Consider the following 23,290-nt stretch of genomic DNA (forward strand, 5'->3'; position numbering starts at 1 on the left):
TAAATTGTGGATAATAATCGACTTACTTTCATACACAGAATGGAAGGAAAATGTGAATCACTTAGCCATTGTACCTTTAAAACAAAAAATTGTGTTTTCCTATATATATATATATATATATATATATATATATATATATATATATATATATATATTTAAAAAGAAAGATGATGAGACTTACCCAACAAAAGCGCTGGCAGGTCGATAGACATACAAATAAACACAAACATACACACAAAACTCTAGCTTTCGCAACCAACGGTTGCCTCGTCAGGAAAGAGGGGAGGAGAAGGAAAGACAAAAGGATATGGGTTTTAAGGGAGAGGGTAAGGAGTCATTCCAATCCCGGGAGCGGAAAGACTTACCTTAGGGGGAAAAAAGGACAGGTATACACTCCCACACACACACATATCCATCCATACATACAAGACACAAGCAGACATTTGTAAAGGCAAAGAGTTTGAGCAGAGATGTCAGTCGGGACGGAAGTATAGAGGCAAAGAAGATGTTGAAAGACAGGTGAGGTATGAGCGGCGGCAGATTGAACAAATGAACAGATGCCACTTCCTTATACACAAATATTCCGCATGTCCAGGGCCTCGCTGCGATGGAGCACTTCCTTTCACGCCGATCACCTGCCGCCCTACCTAAAACCTCTTTCCTCATTACCTTAGCCAGCTTCATCCTGACCCACAACTTCTTCACTTTTGAAGGCCAGACATACCAACAATTAAAGGGAACAGCCATGGGTACCAGGATGGCCCCCTCGTACGCCAACCTATTCATGGGTCGCTTAGAGGAAGCCTTCTTGGTTACCCAGGCCTGCCAACCCAAAGTTTGGTACAGATTTATTGATGACATTTTCATGATCTGGACTCACAGTGAAGAAGAACTCCAGAATTTCCTCTCCAACCTCAACTCCTTGGGTTCCATCAGATTCACCTGGTCCTACTCTAAATCCCATGCCACTTTCCTTGACGTTGACCTCCACCTGTCCAATGGCCAGCTTCACACGTCCGTCCACATCAAACCCACCAACAAGCAACAGTACCTCCATTATGACAGCTGCCACCCATTCCACATCAAACGGTCCCTTCCCTACAGCCTAGGTCTTCGTGGCAAACGAATCTGCTCCAGTCCGGAATCCTTGAACCATTACACCAACAACCTGAAAACAGCTTTTGCATCCCGTAACTACCCTCCCGACCTGGTACAGAAGCAAATAACCAGAGCCACTTCCTCATCTCCTCAAACCCGGAACCTTCCACAGAAGAACCCCAAAAGTGCCCCACTTGTGACAGGATACTATCCGGGACTGGATCAGATTCTGAATGTGGCTCTCCAGCAGGGATACGACTTCCTCAAATCCTGCCCTGAAATGAGATCCATCCTTCATGAAATCCTCCCCACTCCACCAAAAGTGTCTTTCCGCCGTCCACCTAACCTTCGTAACCTCTTAGTTCATCCCTATGAAATCCCCAAACCACCTTCCCTACCCTCTGGCTCCTACCCCTGTAACCGCCCCCGGTGTAAAACCTGTCCCATGCACCCTCCCACCACCACCTATTCCAGTCCTGTAACCCGGAAGGTGTACACGATCAAAGGCAGAGCCACGTGTGAAAGCACCCACGTGATTTACCAACTGACCTGCCTACACTGTGAAGCGTTCTATGTGGGAATGACCAGCAACAAACTGTCCATTCGCATGAATGGACACAGGCAGACAGTGTTTGTTGGTAATGAGGATCACCCTGTGGCTAAACATGCCTTGGTGCACGGCCAGCACATCTTGGCACAGTGTTACACCGTCCGGGTTATCTGGATACTTCCCACTAACACCAACCTGTCAGAACTCCGGAGATGGGAACTTGCCCTTCAGCATATCCTCTCTTCTCGCTATCCGCCAGGCCTCAATCTCCGCTAATTCCTAATTTCAATTTGCCGCCGCTCATACCTCACCTGTCTTTCAACATCTTCTTTGCCTCTATACTTCCGTCCCGACTGACATCTCTGCTCAAACTCTTTGCCTTTACAAATGTCTGCTTGTGTCTTGTATGTATGGATGGATATGTGTGTGTGTGCGAGTGTATACCTGTCCTTTTTTCCCCCTAAGGTAAGTCTTTCCGCTCCCGGGATTGGAATGACTCCTTACCCTCTCCCTTAAAACCCATATCCTTTTGTCTTTCCTTCTCCTCCCCTCTTTCCTGACGAGGCAACCGTTGGTTGCGAAAGGTAGAGTTTTGTGTGTATGTTTGTGTTTATTTGTGTGTCTATCGACCTGCCAGCACTTTTGTTGGGTAAGTCTCATCATCTTTCTTTTTAAATATATTTTTCCCACGTGGAATGTTTCCCTCTATTTTATATATATATATATATATATATATATATATATATATATATATATATATATATATATATATATGGTTATAATAGAAGGAAACATTCCACGAAGGAAAAATATATCTAAAAAACAAAGATGATGTGACTTACCAAATGAAAGTGCTGGCAGGTCGACAGACACACAAACGAACACAAACATACACACAAAATTCAAGCTTTCGCAACAAACTGTTGCCTCATCAGGAAAGAGGGAAGGAGAGGGAAAGACGAAAGGATGTGGGTTTTAAGGGAGAGGGTAAGGAGTCATATATATACATATATATATACCTAAAAACAAAGATGATGTGACTTACCAAATGAAAGTGGTGTAGGTTGTGATTTTTACGATAAACTTTATGAGTTCAGGCTAAGACTATGTAATAAGAAAACTTCTTGTTTGTTACAGCCTAGCAGTAATTCAGGTGTTTATCACTGATGTTGGAGGATATACGGTAAGACACTTTTTTGTACACTGTAAAATGAAAGTACTCCACAAAAAAAGTGCTTGGTCATACTGCTTCATGTTGAGTCACTGTAGGAGGCTAATGTTTCATTGCTGAGATGAAATAATTTTCAGTCAAGTGCAGCTCACAGTTAGTGCATTTAATGTGATCTAAACTTTTTATGGGTAATTTGAGTCATACATAAACAACACTGTAGGTAGTTTGTCAAGCAGAGAAAGGAAAAGTAAACTGATTTGGGAAACTGCTTCTAGGAAAATAATCAAGTGTGACAATGGGTGGGAGGGGAAGGGAGTTCCAGATTTTGAAGTTGTTCTCAACAAAACTAGGCAGGGTTCATAGTCTCACAATGCATCCTTGTATGTGAAACTGCCTGTACACAACCTAAAATAGTCCTTAATATTTATGTATTAGGGACTGCTGCTACTTAAGAGAAAATGACATTTAAAATTAGGACTTTCTTATTTAAAAAATCACGCTATTAATTTCTCTCTCTACAAACATATTACCTTCTCTCAAATCTTATCTACACAGTCCAGCGTCACATTAATGTGATAACCTGTCAAAACCCTAAATAATCATGTTTTGCAGTGTGGACTGCAAGGAGATGTGCAGGAAAAGTGTCAATAAGGTTCTGGAAGGTGCCGACAGGGGTGTGGAGCCACGCTGACTCCAGTGCCTGTGGCCAGCTGTACTAGGCTTCTTGGCTGAGGATCCAGAGTGTGAACAACCTGATTCACGTGGTCACACAGGTTCTCGACTGGATTTAAATTCAGGTGTTTGGGGCCCCCAGGGGAGTGTACTAAACTCATCCTGGTGCTCCTGGAATCAAAACATGTATAGTGCCAGCTGTGTGACGCATTGCATTGTCCTGCTGATAATGCCACTGTGTCGAGGAGAAGCAAACTACATGCAGAGGTGGACATGATCCCCAAGGATAGATGCATATCTGTGTTGATCGAATTACCTTCCAAAATGGCAAGATCACTCACGGAATCCCATGACAATATACCCCAGACCATAACGCTCTCTCCTCCTGCCTGGACCCTCTGTTTTCATATGTTTCATGCCATACATGCCAACATCCATCTGTCCAATGGCGTATAAAACATGATTCATCTGGAAAGACCACCTGTCACCACTCAGTAGGTGTCCAGTTGTGATACTGGCATGCAAATTCCAGCCTTTGTCGCCGATGAACAGCAGTCAGCATGGGTGTATGAATCAGGTGACTGCTGTGCAAATACACCTGCAGCAACATTCACTGTATGATCATTGAGGAGAGACTGTTGGTTGCCCCCTGATTCATCTGGGCACTCAGTTTCACAACAGTTGCATTTCTATTTACCAGTCACGTCTCCGCAGCTATCATTCACCCCTTTTATCTATGGCCCATTGTCCATCACACTGCTTCACACCAGTTTGGAATAGCAACATTTTGCCAGGCATGGTATACTTTAACCCCTGTGATAGGCAAACCTTTTACAAACTTAGCCGTTTTGCAAATGCTTCCATCTTTGGCTCGAAAGCCAATGGTCACGTCCTTTTGAATGTCAGATAAATTGCTCCATTTCTGCTTTACAAAAGTGACTGCACTGTTTTCCACATCTCCCCCAACACATTCTATATACCATCCATTGCTAGTGCTGCCACATGCCATTGGTGAGTGGTTTTTCCGTGATGATGGTCACATTAATGTGACTGGACCATGTATCTGATCATGCTGCTTCCTAACAAGCCAACAAGTCAGAATCTACTTATCTGAACATTGCTTCATATGTACACCCCCCCCCTCCCCCTCCGCAGCCGCTCATTTGTGGGCACTGAGGAGGAGTCACTTTACAGACAGACTTGAAGTCCAACCCAGTCCTTTATAGAGATAAATGGTTGTCCCAGATAGCTCATAAAAATATCTCCTGTAGACATTTCTACATATCTAATGTAGACATCATTTGCCCCTACACTAATGACAGCTACACCATGGCTAACCAGCCACAAATAGGAAACTTTTTAATGAAAGTTAACCGCTTTATGTGGAGGGCAAGTGTAAGGAGAGGTTAATATTTCATAAAGGTTGTATGGTGATTAAGGACCATACAAAGATAGTCCTCAGCCCCTTATTCATTGAACAATTTAAAGGGGAACGGCATCACTAACTGGGAACAAAAGCCATCCAAGTGCGTTACAACGTAGTATGGAAAATGACCGAGCAGAGACACAGAGAACACTGAAAATGCTAAGAATTTAAAACAACTTCAGGAAATGTATAAAGAAGTTAGGAACAAAAGTCACAGCCTATGAGAAAGTATAAGATTTATGCACCTCTCCTGTCAAAATCAGCTAATTCCGAGGTTAATGTTCATTCAGAGTGCTGTACAAAGGGGGCATATTATAATGATGTGAGCCACCGTCAATAAAGCACCGAAGTCAGGCAGATATGACCAACGTAAGTTCGTACAAGAGAGTGCACTATTTTCGTGTAACAAACAGGAGGAGGAATGTAACACAGCAGAGGTCTCCTTAATGGTGTGCAGTTGGTTGGTGGGACTCTAGTTTACCATTCCATGCTCCAATTGTAGTGAATTCCAAGTCTTATCTGTACCGAATATCTCCAACATCAGGCTTGTGGTCACCATTCTGGATAAATGATCAGTTAGCTCATTCGCCAGAATCCAGTGGAAAATGGGAGAGCATGCAGTATGGCTGAGCTCATAAATGATGTCAGGGATTGATTACAGTATGGCTGAGCTCATAAATGATGTCAGGGATTGATTACAGTATGGCTGAGCTCATAAATGATGTCAGGGATTGATTACAGACACAACACAACCGGATGGTGAAGGTAGTGTCAGTCAATAGCCTGCAGACTGTTCCTAGAGTAATTACATATTAACAATTGTTAAGAGTTTTCTTCTTCATGAAACGATGGGCTCTAGCAGCAGCCACCAGTTGTGCCATTAAGATACTACAGGCATCTGATGAAATTTGTTCATGGCCTTCAACATGCATTAAAGCATATTCTGTATTTTCTGCGTCTTTTGAGCAATCAGCAAAATATTCAAGCACTATGATACCGCTGAAGGACAGAGGATGCTACACTGATAAACACTATGGGTGTCCGAGATTTTAAACCCATGACATAAGCCTAACTAGGTCTGTGGTCTGGGTATGCACCAGAGAGGACTAAGTCACCGCACAGGTCCATTTGGGAGTTGGAAAATGAAGGACTCTTAAGAATTTCCAAAGACACTTCACTTTTGAAGCCTGCCCTAAATTATATATATATATATATATATATATATATATATATATATATATATATATATATATATATATATATATATTTTTTTTTTTTTTTTTGTGGTTTTAGGGCGCAAAACTGCTTTGGTCATTATCGCCCGGTCTGGGACTTAAGAAACCGTAAAAAATCTAAAATAGAAACCAGCAGCAGTGGGAACGAAAGTCATAAAAGTGGAGAAACTAAAAACAGAAGGAAGGCTTAAAAATCCACTACAGAAAGGGGTTGGGTATCCCAAAAAAAAAAAAAAATCAAATGACTGACGTCATTTCACTGGCACGAATGAACTCTAGAACGCGATCGGCCGATCGCGTGTCATCTGCTAAAATTGACGATATATCAGGCGACAGCTGTAGACAGGCGCGTAACGGAGTAAAATAGGGGCACTCAATTAAAAGGTGTCTTACCGTCCACAACTGAGAGCAGTGGGGACAGAGTGGGGGAGGATCGTTGATTAAAAGATGTCTATGGCTAAAAAGACAGTGCCCTATCCGGAGTCTAGTTAAAATTACCTCCTCCCGACGACGCGCTCGGGAGGAAGAGGTCCAAGCACGAGGAAGAGTTTTTACGTCCCGCAATTTATTTTGGGGAAGTGTCGACCAGTGCGCGTGCCATAAATGAACAACACGACGACATAAAACACTCCGTAGATCGGCGACGGGAATCGAAGGAATAGCTGGCCGAAGAAGAGAGACTGCAGCCTTGGCTGCAATATCGGCCGCCTCATTTCCGCAGATACCAACGTGTCCCGGGAGCCAGAGGAACGCCACCGAGACGCCCCCAAGGTGGAGCAAGCGCAGACAGTCCTGAATCCGGTGGACCAGAGGGTGCACAGGGTAAAGAGCTTGGAGACTGAGGAGAGAGCTGAGAGAATCGGAGCAGATAACGTACTGTATCCGCTGATGGCGGCGGATGTAGTGGACAGCCTGGAGAACAGCGTAAAGCTCCGCAGTATAGACCGAACACTGGTCGGGAAGCCGAAAGTGATTTGGGGTGTCGCCAACAACATAGGCACTCCCTACACCTAACGATGTTTTCGAGCCGTCGGTGTAAATAAATGTGGTGTCCGTCATTTGTGCACATAGAGCAGCAAATGTCCGACGATAAACAAGTGAAGGGGTACCATCCTTGGGAAATCGACAAAGGTCACGGAGCACGAGGTACCATTCAGGACACGGAGGGTGTTGAGGGATCGCAGACAGCGAGCCGAAAGATACGAAATGTGGGAGGACCAGCATAGTTTTCTGTCAAACATAAGACCCAAGAATTTAGCGTCGTCTGAAAACGGAAGGTTGACAGGTCCTAGATGTAAGGAGGGTGGAAGAAACTCCTTACGTCGCCAAAAATTAACACAAACGGTCTTACTGGGAGAAAAACGGAAGCCGGTTTCGATGCTCCAAGAGTGGAGGCGATCGAGACATCCTTGAAGACGTCGTTCAAGAAGGCTGGTCCGTTGAGAGCTGTAGTAGATCGCAAAATCGTCTACAAAGAGGGAACCCGAGACATCAGGAAGGAGACAATCCATAATTGGATTGATGGCAATGGCAAACAGTACAACACTCAGCACGGAGCCCTGGGATACCCCGTTTTCTTAGGAGAAAGTATGGGAGAGAGTAGTGTTCACCCGCACTCTAAATGTACGCTCTGCCATAAATTCGCGAAGAAAAAGGGGCAGCCGACCTTGAAAGCCCCAAGAGAACAGTGTGTGGAGGATGCCTGTCCTCCAACAGGTATCGTATGCTCTCTCCAGATCAAAAAATATTGCTACTGTTTGGCGTTTTCGGAGAAAATTGTTCATGATATAAGTGGAGAGAGCAACAAGATGGTCAACTGCAGAACGATGCTTTCGGAATCCGCATTGGGCAGGTGTTAAAAGACTGCGGGATTCCAGCCACCAAGCTAAACGGTAATTTACCATACGCTCCAAAACCTTACAGACACTACTCGTGAGAGAAATGGGGCGATAGCTAGAGGGGAGATGTTTGTCCTTTCCAGGTTTAGGAATAGGAACGACGACAGCTTCCCGCCATCTTCGGGGAAAAGTACTGTCGGTCCAAATTCGATTATAAAGGCGAAGGAGGTAACGCAGACTATGGGTTGATAAATGCAACAACATTTGGACGTGGATACCATCTGGTCCTGGGGCGGAGGAGCGAGAAGAAGAAAGTGCATGTTGGAGTTCCCGCATGGAGAAAACAGTATTGTAGCTTTCGTGATTTGGAGAGGAGAAAGCAAGAGGTCGCGCTTCCGCTGCATGTTTCTTCGGGAGAAACGCTGGCGGGTAATTGGAAGAGCTCGAATTCTCAGCAAAGTGCTGACCCAATGAGTTAGAAATTGCAACGGGGTCCACTAATGTATCATGCGCAACAGTGAGCCCAGAGACCGGGGAGAAACTAGGCGCGCCTGAGAACCGTCGAAGCCGACTCCAAACTTCCGAGGAGGGAGTGAAGGTGTTAAATGAGCTAATAAAGAATTTCCAGCTTGCCTTCTTGCTATCGCGGATAACGCGACGGCATCGCGCATGGAGCTGCTTATAGCGGATACAATTGGCCAAAGTAGGATGGTGACGGAAAATGCGAAGAGCACGTCGCTGCTCACGTATTGCGTCATGGCATGCCTCGTTCCACCAAGGAACTGGGGGGCGCCGGGGCAATTCGGAGGTGCGTGGTATTGAACGTTCCGCAGCTGTAAGAATAACGTTGGTTATATGTGTGACCTCATCGTCGACGCTGGGAAAGCGACGGTCATCGAATGTTGCTAGAGACGAAAAAAGTGTCCAATCGGCTTGGGCAAACTTCCAGCGTCGCGGGCGCATATATGGCAGTTGAGGCTGCAGTCTAAGGACACATGGAAAGTGGTCACTCGAGTGTGTATCATCAAGGGCGAACCATTCGAAGCGCCGAGCTAGCGGAATAGTACCGACCGCAAGGTCCAAATGAGATAAATTTGTCGTGGAGGCAGACAAAAATGTGGGGACCCCAGTGTTGAGGCAAACTAGATCCGCATGGTGGAAGACGTCTAGCAATAGGGAGCCACGTGGACAAGGATGTGGAGATCCCCAAAGCGGGTGGTGGGCATTGAAGTCACCAACCAGCAAATAGGGGGGTGGAAGCTGACCAAGAAGATGAAGGAGATCAGCTCGTGCCATTGGTGTGGACGATGGAATTTATACAGTACAAAGAGAGAACGTGTATCCAGAGAGGGAAAGGCGGACGGCGACAGCTTGGAAGGAACTGTTTAAGGGGATTGGGTGATAATGGAGAGTATCATGGAGAAGAATCGTGAGTCCTCCATGGGCGGGAGTGCCTTCAACAGAGGGGAGATCATATCGGACGGACTGAAAATGAGGGAGAACAAAGCGGTCATGGGGACGCAGCTTTGTTTCCTGAAGACAGAAGATGACCGGCGAGTAGGATCGTAAGAGGATCGACAATTCATCCCGACTGGCTCGAATGCCGCGGATATTCCAGTGGATAATGGACATAGGGCGAACAGAAAATGAAGGAATGTGACCAAGGGTGCTGTCAACTCAACGACTGCTCAGAGCTTGCGACCGACAGCATGGAGTGGCATTCAGCCATAGGCAGAAGATCCTGATCCATAGGTTGGTCAGGAGCAGCTCCTGCCACCAGCGATCGGCCGGTTGACTGGCCACCAGCAGTGCGCCTCGGCGACACAGAAGACGGCCGAGGGCGATTGCCGCCAGGTGGTGCTGTAGATGGGACACGCCTTGGCGGAGAAGGAGAGGAACTGGGTTTCTTTGTAGCCTTCTTGGAAGTATGATGTTTAGAAGAAGGAGGAACCGATGGTTATGAAGTTGCGGAACGTAAAAACTCTTCTCGAGTATGCTCTTTTTCCGAAGACTTGGTGTCTGACTTTTGGGCTCGAGATTTAGCAGAACCCGACGAAGGGTGAACCATAGAGTGGGCAGGCGAAAGTGGTGAGGTTGAAAGGGCGATCTTTGCGCTAGCCGATCTGACGACCGTGGCACTACAGGTGAGGTCGCAAGTCTGCGTGGCCGCCTCCTTTGTTGGCCGAGGAGAAGCAAGGACAGTGCTGTATTTTCCTGCCTGAGGCACGGTGGGCTGTCGACTGGCGAATAATTTTCGAGCAGCAAAGGTCGACACCTTTTCCTTCACTCGTATTTCCTGGATGAGCTTTTCGTCCTTAAAAACGGGGCAATCTCGAGAGGAAGCAGCGTGGTCACCCATACAGTTGATGCAGCGAGGGGATGGAGGTGGACAAGCACCCTCATGGGCATCCTTGCCACACGTAACACATTTGGCCGGATTGGAACAGGACTGGCTGGTGTGATTGAACCGCTGACATCGGTAGCAACGCGTAGGGTTTGGGACATAAGGGCGAACGGAAATTATCTTATAGCCCGCTTTGATTTTCGATAGGAATTGAACTTTGTCAAACGTCAAGAAGACAGTGCGGGTTGGAATGCTGTTAGTGTCAACCCTTTTCATAACTCTATGAACAGCCGTTACGCCCTGGTCAGACAGGTAGTGCTGAATTTCTTCGTCAGACAATCCATCGAGGGATCGTGTATAAACGACTCCACGCGAGGAATTTAAGGTACGGTGCGGTTCCACCCGGACAGGGAAGGTGTGGAGCAGAGAAGTACGCAGCAATTTTTGTGCCTGGAGGGCACTGTTTGTTTCTAACAACAGGGTGCCATTCCGTAATCTGGAACAAGACTTTACAGGACCCGCTATTGCGTCGACACCTTTCTGAATAATGAAAGGGTTGACCGTGGAGAAGTCGTGACATTCGTCAGACCGAGAAACAACAAGGAACTGTGGCAACGATGGAAGAACCGTCTGTGGCTGAGACTCAGTATACTTACATTTGTGAGCAGACATAGTGGAAGGTGAGGAAACCATTGCGGAAGAATCCCCCATGATTACCGGCATCTCCGATGGCGCGCTCCTCCCTTGTGGGGGCCCTCACTGAGGGCACTCCCGCCTTAGGTGATTGTTCACACCTCAGGTCACACCTCCTGACAAACGGACGGAGGGACCAATCGGCACTTTCGGAAGGTATCAGCTCGGGTAATCACCCCTCCCTGGGTCTGGCCGTTACCAGGGGGTACGTACGTGTCCTACCTGTCTACCCGGGGCGGGGAATTACGCGTTACCCCGTCACCGGCTACGCATGGAAGTGCGTGGGTCGGCCTTCAGACATGCACAGGGAGGAAAAAAGAGAAAGGGAAAGGAAAGAAGAGGGGTCTCAAACGCCGCAGTGGAGAAAAGTGCAGAGAGAAGCAGGAAGGAAAAGAGAAGGACAGAGGAAGGACGAAGACGGGCAAGTATAGAAAGCAAGGAATTTGTAACAGTTTAGAGCATCCGTCTCCGGACGTAGGCACAAACCATACTCCCAGAGGGAGAGAAAGGGAAGGAAAGAGCCAGAGGTGAGGGGGGGGGGGGGGCGAAGATGGGGGAGGGGGAAGTATGAGGAAAGGGAAGGTATGCAGCCCGGAAAGGAAGGAGGGCCACATTAGCTCGGGGTCCCGTGCTCGCTACGCACGTGTCCACAAAAGAGTTGTGAACCCCCTGGGGGGCCCTAAATAGATTGTCAGGGTGGTAATACTCTTCTGAGAGTAAAACAAAGTGATGTTTTGAGTGGCTAGGCAACCGGCAGATGGTGTAACTGAGTAGCAGTATGTGGGTTTGAAACCACAGAGGTAGAATCCTGGCTTACACCAGAAGACTGTGGTGAGGCTTGTAGGAAAGGTTCTAGTGGCTATATGTACCCCATAATAATGAATGAGGTCTAACAGTCACATAATTAATAGTGCCGGGGACCAGTGCCCTATGAAGCATACGAGAGTGGAGCACTCACTGTCCATGGAAGGTGCAGTTAAGAAAGCAGAGAGCATTAAGTTTCTTTACACAAGATGTTTTAAGCTGGTAGATGTAGCAACCATGTCAGTTTATGGCTAAAGAGAAAGCTCAAAAATTCAATTTTGTTACTCTAGAGACACTGGTTCTCCAAGTTAAGGTATGTGTCGGGGTGAACTGTGGTGCGGCGACTAAAGTGCATGACCCTTGATATAGCACGAGAAAATTGGAAGCTACTACCGGAGAGGGTTCAAGAAGCTGACCTCTTTGTGCTCCTTGGACTTGATGCTTGGCAATGCCTACCGACTGGGAACTGTACCAAATACATAAATCATCGACACAGAGTGTGGGAATGACCACCAGACCCAGACAGTCCAGAAGTCCACTGACAGCTATAAGGCAAGTATAGCACTAAACCCTGGGTCCCAAAGGATACAATTCACTCAGATCTGTTGGGGACTGTCGGTATACCGATCAACACGCAACAGTTCAGTTCACAGAAAGTTGAAGATAAAAGCTGATGGCCATTTTAACAAAACTCAACAAACGCCGTTTACAGAATTTTACAAGAGAGGTATTTTTTAGTTTTACTCAATATCACTTATTCAAAAAATTTCAGAAATATAATACTGGTCAACAATGTATGTAGCAACTGGTGAAGGAAGAACTTACGTTCATCACTAATCCCCTTCATTGAGAAAAAAGTTAGAAAGTACAATTGTTTCAAAACTCAAAATATCCACATTTTTATGTATGTTTCTTCTTTAGTGCTAAGAATACTTTCAGGTTTTTACTTGTATCTTTGAAAAGAGGATAGTGAATTTTAAAAATTAGGAGATTTTTCACACAATTATTGATGCTCTAAAATTCTCATGCCTGACACTTTTCATTTTGAGTAGCCATTTTTGTGTTAGAGGCACTGGAACGCCGTCGTAACTCACTTTTCCCCCAAACTAGTAAAATAATTTTCATGGAGAAATGGTCTACAGCTGTCAAGTACTTGAAATAATCCATTGCGAATCTTCAGCTCTACCAACACAACTTTACCCCTCCACTGGTTTAAGTTCAAAAAACCATCATTGCTGGAGGGAAAGCTGGACATGGGTGATTTACACACATACAGGGTGTTCCCACATGAGTGTGCAAAAATATAACAGGGCACAGAGAATGCTCCCCTGAACAATCTGAGGTAGGGAATCTGGGCTCGGAGAAACCAAGCTTAAGAAGGTACGGAAGTAAACTTGGCTACCACTTTGTTTAGCATTACCACTTTCCAGCTTATTTACAACTAACACACATACAAGTTTACACATACCGTGCTGTTTATTTACATGTACATTCTTTATTTCCTGCAAGGACAAGAGGACAATGAGGCTGATTACTAGGAAGTATTTCCTGGTCGCTGGACTGCAAAGGGATATCCTAATCCATGGCTTGTGAGGTCATCTCACCGGAATACACTTGATTATTTTCTGTGGGGATATCTAAAGTCACTTGTGTATGAGCCCCCAGTGGAATGGAAATGGCACTACCGTATTTACTCGAATCTAAGCCGCACCCGAATCTAAGCCGCACCCGAAAAATGACACTCGAAATCGAGGAAAAAAATTTTCCCGAATCTAAGCCGCACCTGAAATTTGAGACTCGAAATTCAAGGGGAGAGAAAAGTTTTAGGCCGCACCTCCAAATCAAAACAAAGTTGGTCCATTGTAATACGAGACACAATTTAGGTCAAATGAATGACGATACAGCTACAGGAGTTTGGTTCGAGTCGTAAGCTTAACAGTTAAGTTTTACCAGGTAGCCATTGCTATACGTCAGGCGCTCCGTCCGTATTTATACGGGTACCCTTCCTTTTCACGTGCTTCGTCTGGTTTGAATCGATTGCTTATTTTGCTTTGATCTGATAAGTGCCGTTTTCTTTGTTATATGTGTTAACGTCACTCTGAGCTGAAAATGCATTACTGTACTGTGTCATGCATTGTTTGTCTCATTCTGATAGTGCGTGTTTACGGCCTGTCGCCGCGCGCGGCATGGCTTGCTTTTGTGCGCGCTACCGCCGCTTACAATTAAAAAAAAAGAAGAGAGGAATCGTCTCACTAGCGAAACAATGGCAAGAGATTGCTATTTGTTGTTACTTACACTGCTTTCTTTGATAATGATCAACAAGAACCAAATAATAGACTGCATATGATAGAATATGTTCTGAACGAGAGTTAGGCGAAAATTTTTCTCCGTTTGAAAATCTTTGCGGCCGCTTCTCTAGTACGTCAAATTCTGCACAGGAATTAGTCATCTTAGATTTAAAAATCTAATCAGTTGCCGTGCTTAATTTCTGACTGTATCACTATTAGGCATAAGAAAAATACGAATGTAAACATGACACGATACGTATATTCTTCCGCGTTTGCTGTTGTCTCACTCTAGTTTCGTAGTTTATTAGGCAGATAGGATTTAAATGAAATAGCAGCAAACACGAAAGAATACGTGGCATAATGTTTACATTCATATTATTCTTATGGTGAAGAGAATACTGCATGTGATTCACATTTCGTCAGGTTCCTATTAGCAACCACCTCTTCTCACAGGTAGTAAAAAATTCAACACGTAGAGTTGGCCATATTGACAAACATCCCAAACAGTCTTGCCAGTCGGATTTTCATAGTACATTGAAATTCTGCTACATTCGAAGATGAACAATACGGAATTTGTATTTACTTTGTTGGATAATGTACGAAAATGCAGTGGTCGAAACTCGGGGCGGAGAAAAAAAGCTCGTCTTCCACCTTTTTTTTAAATTTATTTACCGACGCAGAGATTTTGGCGCCAGTATTTATCTCTGTGCCTACAAAGCATCCCCTTGTAGCGCTACATATATTCGACGGCAGAAGTTAGTTGTGGCGGCACCTACCAACATTTCTCAGAACTTCCGCTTGCTTTGCACTCGATTCTAAGCCGCAGGCGGTTTTTTGGATTACAAAAACCGGAAAAAAAGTGCGGCTTAGATTCGAGTAAATACGGTAGTTGCCAGAATTGTAAATGCCTGTGATGTGATTCGAAACACACTAGGGGTATTTGTCAGAGTTTGTCAGAATCTTGTTCGCCGATGTCATGCTTGCATTGAGGTTGATGGTTGATAGTTTCAGCATATTTTGTAAGATACAGGACAAATGGCACATTTGCTGTGTCAATGATGGTATTTGCAGTTAATTGTAACTAATGTAAATAAAAAAGTACACAGTAACGTGATTTTATTTCTATTACCTCGTTAAGCTGGCTTCTCCGACCCCAGGTTCCCTACCTCAAACTGTTCAGTAGAGCATCCTTTATGCCCTGTTAAATTTTTGCATGCTCTTACAGAAAGACCCCGTAAATTGGTACAATGGCATTTCACTATAAACTGGCCTGTCTCGGCTCACACAATATTTGCTGACCATTACAGCAACTTACTTCAGAAGACCACGATTACAAACTTAAAATATTTCTATAAGAGTTTTATACAAAATATATCACTGAAATATTTCAACAACAGTTATCAACAATGAAGGAAAAGACAGATTGCTTCTTACAGTACAGAAGACATGTTAAATTGCAGACAGGCCCAATTGAAAGACACTTACATGAAGCTTTTGGCCACAGCCTTCATCAGTTAAATACACACACACACACACACACACACACACACACCAGTCATACATGCAAGCAAGTACATCTCATGAACACGTAACTGCCAATTCCAGCATCTCCAGCCGGAATGCAGTTATCATGTGGGATGCAAGCAGCAATCTGGAGGGGTTGGGGAGGGGAAGGGATAGTAGTAGTGTATCTGTGGGGAGAGACTAGCACTGCTGTCTGGTGGAGTGTGTGGGGACTAGAATGCCAACATGTGCAATGTCAGGAGGTTGTGGGCAGGGAAGTGAGGAAAAAAGAAGCAAAAAATGAAAGGAGCAGTGTAAGACAGGGGGATGTGTTGGCTGAAGGCAACACATAAACAGGGGGAGATTAGAGTGGGGAGGACAGAGGGGGGTGGAAACTGCTGGGCGGAGTGTGTGGGGACAATACATTACCACAGGTTGAGGGCGGGATAATTAAGGGAGCAGAGAGAGTGTAGTAGGGATTAACTTACTTCTGCACAGTTCATAAAAGGTGATGGTGGAGGGAAGCATCCAGATGGCTTGAGTAGTGCAGCAGCCATTGACATCAAGTGTGTTATGTTCAGCTGCATGCTGTGCAACAGGGTGGTCTACCTTGTTCTTGGTCAGAGTTTGGCAGTGGCCGTTTATCCTGGTGGTCAGCTGGTTGGTCATCATACCAGTATAAAAAGCTTGCAATGATTGAAACAGAACTGGTGAATGACGTGGCTGCTTTCGTAGGTGGCCCGGCCCCTGATGATGTCGATAAACCTGTGTCCTGTCACAGGTTTATCCCACCCTCCCATTTTGATTTGCTCATTCAACCTTCTGCTGGTTGAGATGTCAAAGTACGCCACTCCTCACTTCGCCACTTTGTTCATGATCATACTCAAAAATATAAGTCACCACCTGTGATCAACGACTGAAACATACAGTGTCATTGGCTATCCTCTCAAGACGATCTACGTACATGTTTCTTTGATTGTGCTCTGCTCAGTTGTGAGGTTTTTTGGCCGCATTTTGGCACAAACCTTTTGCACAGGCAAATCTTCAGTCAAAATTTGATGTACAGAGAAAGTGTAAGTTGAACAGATCTCCCATCATCCTTAATGTTCATGTGTGTAATCTCACAAGAGCATGCACACATTTGATGTTTCCATCTGTTTTTGAAGTTTAAGATCTCCCTGAGTGAGGTTCATCTTCAACATGTTCTCAGCCTTCCAAAAAGGATTTTTGCCAGTGAAAAACTTGTGCTCCTGATAAGGAGTGTTCCTCATAGTTCTGTTTTAACTTTCCAAAGGTCACATTTGCTGATTTCACAAGTGTAACACAAAACTTGATAGCATGACATTGCTCTAAATTCTGCGGTGACATTTTTGTAACACACAATAAAAGCACAACTTCGCTGACGGCACTCTCAAAAACCACATGATGGCTGTACAAAGCTGAAACTGTTACTGAGCATCTGTAGGGCATGAACACATCGGTCAACACAACACAGCACTGCCAGATTGCTCGCAGTGTTGTCAGTCTCATTACTTTTCTCACACATCTCATGTTTATGTGTAGTGTAAAACTTAATATATAGGCTACAATACTTTTGTTGGCAGCACTTCATAAGGAAGGGAGAGCTAAGCTGCTCTACTTCAATCAACAAGCAAACATAAAAGTTCTGTATAAATAAAGTACGTAAAACTAACCTCTGGTTTTGGTGAGCAGACATAACACTTTGGATTCGGTGGAATCATATGCTTTTCTGGTACAATCAATTGATTGCGATGATTGGGCTTCAAACGAAGGTATACAGACTGACAGCGTTCCACCTGTTTTTGAAGAATATTTATTGCATGAAGGACCACAATACCAGCAATAATAGCATTTGTTGTTGCGATCGCAGGAATAATATTGCCCGCCATTGCTGTAAATGATAATACCTCATTAGTTTCATTTTTTCCTGTTTCTCACAGGATATAAAAAACGGTGGCACACAAAGGAAATTGAAAGTAACAGTATTCTTACACTTTATCTCAAATCGAGATTTCCGAGGAATTTTGAATATATGTGCTCTGATATTAGCACATGCAGCAACGAAGTCCATAGCATCTTTGTCATCTTTATCCCATATTAACTGACTACCCTCACCCAAAGACTGAAACAATAATTAAACATTTATTTATTGACACAAAATTCATGACACTGATATGTAAAAATATAAACTAACTACATGAATATTAGTTAAAAGATGATAAGACCACCATTATCTATATACCTCTTCTGCATCAACTATTATATGTAAAACTGAAACAAGTTTGAATCAACAACACATTGGTAGGGCAGAAGTTATTTACGGACAATTAATTTACTAATGGTACACCTGTGATGGTAATCACAGGTCTATCCTATTGCTGCCACTGCAACTTCTTTTTGTCATTTGTTTGCCGTTTACTTACAACAACAAAATTACAAATAGAGAACACTGATTGGTTTGCCTGCAATTAGGTACTATGAACATAGCTACAAAAAATTACTGCAACTGAAAAAAGATACAAAAAAATTATGACAAAAAGTATATGAAGATACATTAAAAATTTTGAAAAATTTCTAGGGTAGTCTTGTTTATGTTTACATATCACTCAACATCATTTCCTAAGCCGATCAATTAGAGAAGGAATTTTCCTCTTGCTACAAAAAATGATTCAAATGGCTCTAAGCACTATGGGACTTTACATCTGAGGTTATCAGTCCCCTAGACTTAGACCCACTTAAACCTGACTAACCTAAGGACAGCACACACATCCATGCCCGAGGCAGGATTCGAACCTGCGACCGTAGCAGCAGCACGGTTCCAGACTGAAGCGCATAGGACCGCTGGGCCACAAGGGTCAGCCCTCTTGCTACACTGCAAGGAGCAAAATCAGCCTAACTGCATTCATTTTAGCATCAAAAGCAAGTTGGAGGGTAGAACATTTCAGAGGCACAAAGGTGAGAGCAGGTAGGTTTTGTTTGGTTCACAACTTAGACGAAGACAGAACTTGCGGAGAGTACAGATACTGAACTGCTGCTTGGCTTTAGTTACAGCTATTTTTCTGATTCCCCCCCCCCTCTTTGCCACCATGATACATATCCCCCCCTTTTTTCCTATTCTTCTTTCCCCTGCCAGTATTCAACAATAGAGAGTAGTACTGTTTCCTTCAATTTGTAAATTTTTTGTCTACTGTTACAAAACAACGAGTTTCACTATCACATCAGATCTTTAAAGACATTGAGGATTTCATTTTTATACTGGATTTGAGTGGTTTATACATAATGTTCTTCTCTCAACACCTCACAGATATTATGGGAGTAGGTACAACATTATCAGCACTTTTGTCTTTGCACTTTATTTATGCACATATCTAATGAATACAAGTAGATAATTTTTCTGCACGAGGTCCTTTCTGCAATGCAACTAGTTTAATATTCACAAGACTGAATATTTCTGCCTGGAGGAAAGTTTTCAATTTGTTGCATAACCATTTATGCAACATTTCCTCCAATTTATGTCAGATAAAAATTGATAAAGATTTTTCTTGTGATCCAGAAAGACAACAACTGGACCGAGTGGGATCCGAGCACAGGCAGCTTGTTACAGCCCTCAAAACTAAAATGGTTACTGCTTTCATTGGTGTGGCGTACTGTAACAGCAATCAATAGTGACCAAATCAACTTCTGCAACAACAGACTGAGTGTTTGTGTGAATTGGAGACTTGTGTTCCAATTAACGGAAGCCTATCAGTGCAGCCACATTTATACAGTCTGTGTAACTCGGCAATTCATGTGAGACAAGTCCCATGTTGCTCCCATACCACAGCTAGAGGCCTGCATAGATGCAGATACATGCTGGTGTATCTCCAGTTATTTGCAATATGATTATTTTACGTTTAAAAGTTAAAAAACAACATCAACATCATCCTTTAAATGTGCTTACATTACATAGGATTGATGTTGTTGTTGATAATGACGAGGATACTAATAATAGTAAGTATATCAGCAGTATCCTGGAGAAGATAGATGCAGTGTTCATATATATTAATGGAGGACATGTAATTCTTCCTGGTTTCCTGCTAAATCTAACATGCTGCCTTATGTTTGAGTCATTTCTGTATTGTTAGCAGTAACAGAGATCAATAACCTCTTTTATCAGAAACTGCCTACAAGGGATATGAAGGCTGTTCTTGGATATACCATCCAAAGGAATCTTTGCTTCATGGTTTGGCTCGTGTTTGTGTATCACACAACATAAACAACATCCAATTAGCATTGCCGCATGTGTTGGGAAACAACATCATACATTATGAACAAGACTTAAATTGTAAGTTTTCAGTGTTTAATTGCCATTTTGGTTAATTAGGCAGTTTTTTTATAGTCCCTACTATAATTTAAATTCTACCAGAGCTACAAAACTTTGAATGACAGCACCAGAAAGAGCAGCTCATTTCTGTAAGCCTGATGTGCTACTTGTATGCATGCTATAAATGTTCAAGGCACAGTTAACTAAGTTGAAATATGGTTCTCAATAACGTGCACCACCATGATACATTTTTCCCCTTTTTTCCTATTCTTCTTTCCCCTGCCAGTATTCAACAATAGACAGTAGACATTTTCCTGTTAATGCATATGAGTGAGAGTTAATTTCAATTTTATTGAGACAGTCGAACTGCAACTAATGCTATCTCAACCCCCATGACTCAGAACCATGCCTATAACTTTAACCAGTGTCACACATTTGATAAAGAACATGATTAACATTTAAAAGGCGCGCGCGCACGCGCTCTCTCTCTCTCTCTCTCTCTCTAGGCAAATGAACGACAGCCAATGGATTAGGTCGAACACAGGTTGCCAACTCATTGACATTCTGCCTCTCATCCTCAGCAAATGAAGGGGTTGGGGCCAAGGGACATGTGGAATCACAGTTGGCTCTGATAACATGTTGAAGTTGCTCCCACTTCATCATTGTTATAAAGTAGCATTTTAATTACAATTTCACTGTCCAATATCATAAGGAAAGAAGAGAATTTAGCAGCTGTTGCATGTGCAGCATTTATTTTATTGCATGAAGCTGAATATCAGAAAAAGAAACGATGCTGGTGGATGGCCTCTTTTTAAAAGTAATGAAGAAATACGGTGGGATAAAATTAATGCATGACCTTAAAGCTGAATTGAATATGGGCTAGTTCATATCCTTCTGAATGAAAGATGGAGATTTCAAATTGTTACTGAATTGTGTAGACCATAAATTTTCCAAAGATGACACCTCTTTTAGGATAGCTTGACCCGCAGCAGAAAGATGTTAATGAAGACTTTCTTTTCCATGTTACACAATTATATTCTAACAGCTCACTAATTTCCCACCAAGCATCTAATCTTTTTAAATTTGTCTTTGTAATAGGGTCCCACAAGCATTCCCGTTTACGATAAAATTATCAACGTAAATGCTGTCACTGTATTTCAATCAATACTCCAGTATTTGTAAACAGGATAAATAAACACCCATTCAACATGAAATATGGTATCCCGGCTGAGACACAAAGTTGAAATATGCTCACTATTTTTTATTTACTTAAATTTGGCATATTTCGTGACAGTACCTTTTCCGTTAGATGTTTACAATGCGATATTGGTCTTGGCTTCAGTTGTCTAATGGAAGTATGATTACACAATGCATCTTTGTCGGCTGCAGAAATGACCTGGTTCAATGTGTTTGGCTCATTTTTGGTGCTTCAAATACCATTTCTTCGAATGTAGTTTCTTCTTATAGTTTATATAAAAAAATAGTAACATAATTCAAAATTATTTATGACGGCGACCTACACATTGTTCTACCGTCAACACACATCACGAGTTCACTGCCGACTGACTATAGTCAAAGACGACTCCAGTGTCAAAGATATTTTACACAACACACAAGCTTCCACTTGTAATCAGTCTCTTTACTATTCTTCGATACATTTACTAATAGTAATCAATATGCTTTCACTATCAAAAATATAAGTAAATTAACATATAATAAGGCAAATTATAATAAAAAAAATTTTGACAAAAAATATAAGAAAACATTTACAATTTGGTATCGATAAATACGGTAAAAAAAAATAACATATCTCCCAGATCCATTACAAACAGAACAGCAAATCGCAACTGAACCAATGAACATTTGACCAGGTATCCACACTAGGAGTGGGGTCCCAAGACAAAACCACAACCAAAACTTTAATGTTACGGTAACAGCCTACACTGCAACAAAGGCCAACTGTTTCATTGCCTCCAATTTGCTGCCCTTACACACTATGCAAATCTTGAGCAACAAAGTGGTTCACTGGCCTAGTGTTTATACTTCTTTACATCAGATTTGCTTTCACTTTAAGACTGTGGCCGAACTATTCAGACGAAAATTTGACATAATTTTGATTGTCATCTCAACACATGCCTTTTAATATGTCTAGTTTTGTGATAGCACCTAAGGATAACAAGTTTTAATTAGAACTGGTGAGCAATCTTACTGGATGCTAACTGCAATTGTGCCACACTGCTGAGCACATTTGAAGAGGCAATATATATATATAAAACAAAGATGATAACTCTTTGCCTCTGTATATGTCTGCTTGTGCCTGTATATGTGTGGATGGATATGTGTGTGTGTGCGCGCGCGTGTGTATACCCGTCCTTTTTTCCCCCTAAGGTAAGTCTTTCCGCTCCCGGGATTGGAATGACTCCTTACCCTCTCCCTTAAAACCCAAATCCTTTCGTCTTTCCCTCTCCTTCCCTCTTTCCTGACGAGGCAACCGTTGGTTGCGAAAGCTAGAATTTTGTGTGTATGTTTGTGTTTGTTTATCGACCTGCCAGCCCTTTTGTGTATATATATATATATATATATATATATATATATATATATATATATATATATATATATATAAAAAGAAAGATGATGAGACTTACCAAACAAAAGCGCTGGCAGGTCGATAGACACACAAACAAACACAAACATACACACAAAATCTAGCTTTCGCAACCAATGGTTGCCTCGTCAGGAAAGAGGGAAGGAGAGGGAAAGACAAAAGGATTTGGGTTTTAAGGGAGAGGGTAAGGAGTCATTCCAATCCCGGGAGCGGAAAGACTTACCTTAGGGGGAAAAAAGGACAGGTATACACTCGCACACACACACATAGCCATCCTCATATACACAGACAAATGAAAAATGTCTGCTTGTGTCTGTGTATATGAGGATGGCTATGTGTGTGTGTGCGCGAGTGTATACCTGTCCTTTTTTCCCCCTAAGGTAAGTCTTTCCGCTCCCGGGATTGGAATGACTCCTTACCCTCTCCCTTAAAACCCAAATCCTTTTGTCTTTCCCTCTCCTTCCCTCTTTCCTGACGAGGCAACCATTGGTTGCGAAAGCTAGATTTTGTGTGTATGTTTGTGTTTGTTTGTGTGTCTATCGACCTGCCAGCGCTTTTGTTTGGTAAGTCTCATCATCTTTCTTTTTAAATATATTTTTTCCCACGTGGAACGTTTCCCTCTATTATATATATATATATATATATATATATATATATATATATATATATATATATATATATATATATATATATATATATATATATATATAATAGAAGGAAACATTCCACGAAGGAAAAA

The 23,290-nt window shown here is 42.9% G+C and overlaps 1 protein-coding gene across 1 annotated transcript in view; it reads right to left on the bottom strand.

Moving 5' to 3' along the window:
- Positions 1-23,290, bottom strand: part of LOC126175020 (SUMO-activating enzyme subunit 2) — a 156,241-nt gene that overhangs the window by 35,995 nt on the left and 96,956 nt on the right. Inside the window, exons 7-8 of the mRNA XM_049921518.1 lie at positions 17,636-17,765; positions 17,317-17,534 (exon numbers count right to left, since the gene is read on the bottom strand). Of these exons, the coding sequence (XP_049777475.1) occupies positions 17,317-17,534; positions 17,636-17,765 (348 nt within the window). The remainder of the gene's footprint in view (positions 1-17,316; positions 17,535-17,635; positions 17,766-23,290) is intronic.

The sequence above is a fragment of the Schistocerca cancellata genome, chromosome 3, assembly GCF_023864275.1.
Source record: "Schistocerca cancellata isolate TAMUIC-IGC-003103 chromosome 3, iqSchCanc2.1, whole genome shotgun sequence".
Lineage (NCBI taxonomy): Eukaryota > Metazoa > Arthropoda > Insecta > Orthoptera > Acrididae > Schistocerca > Schistocerca cancellata.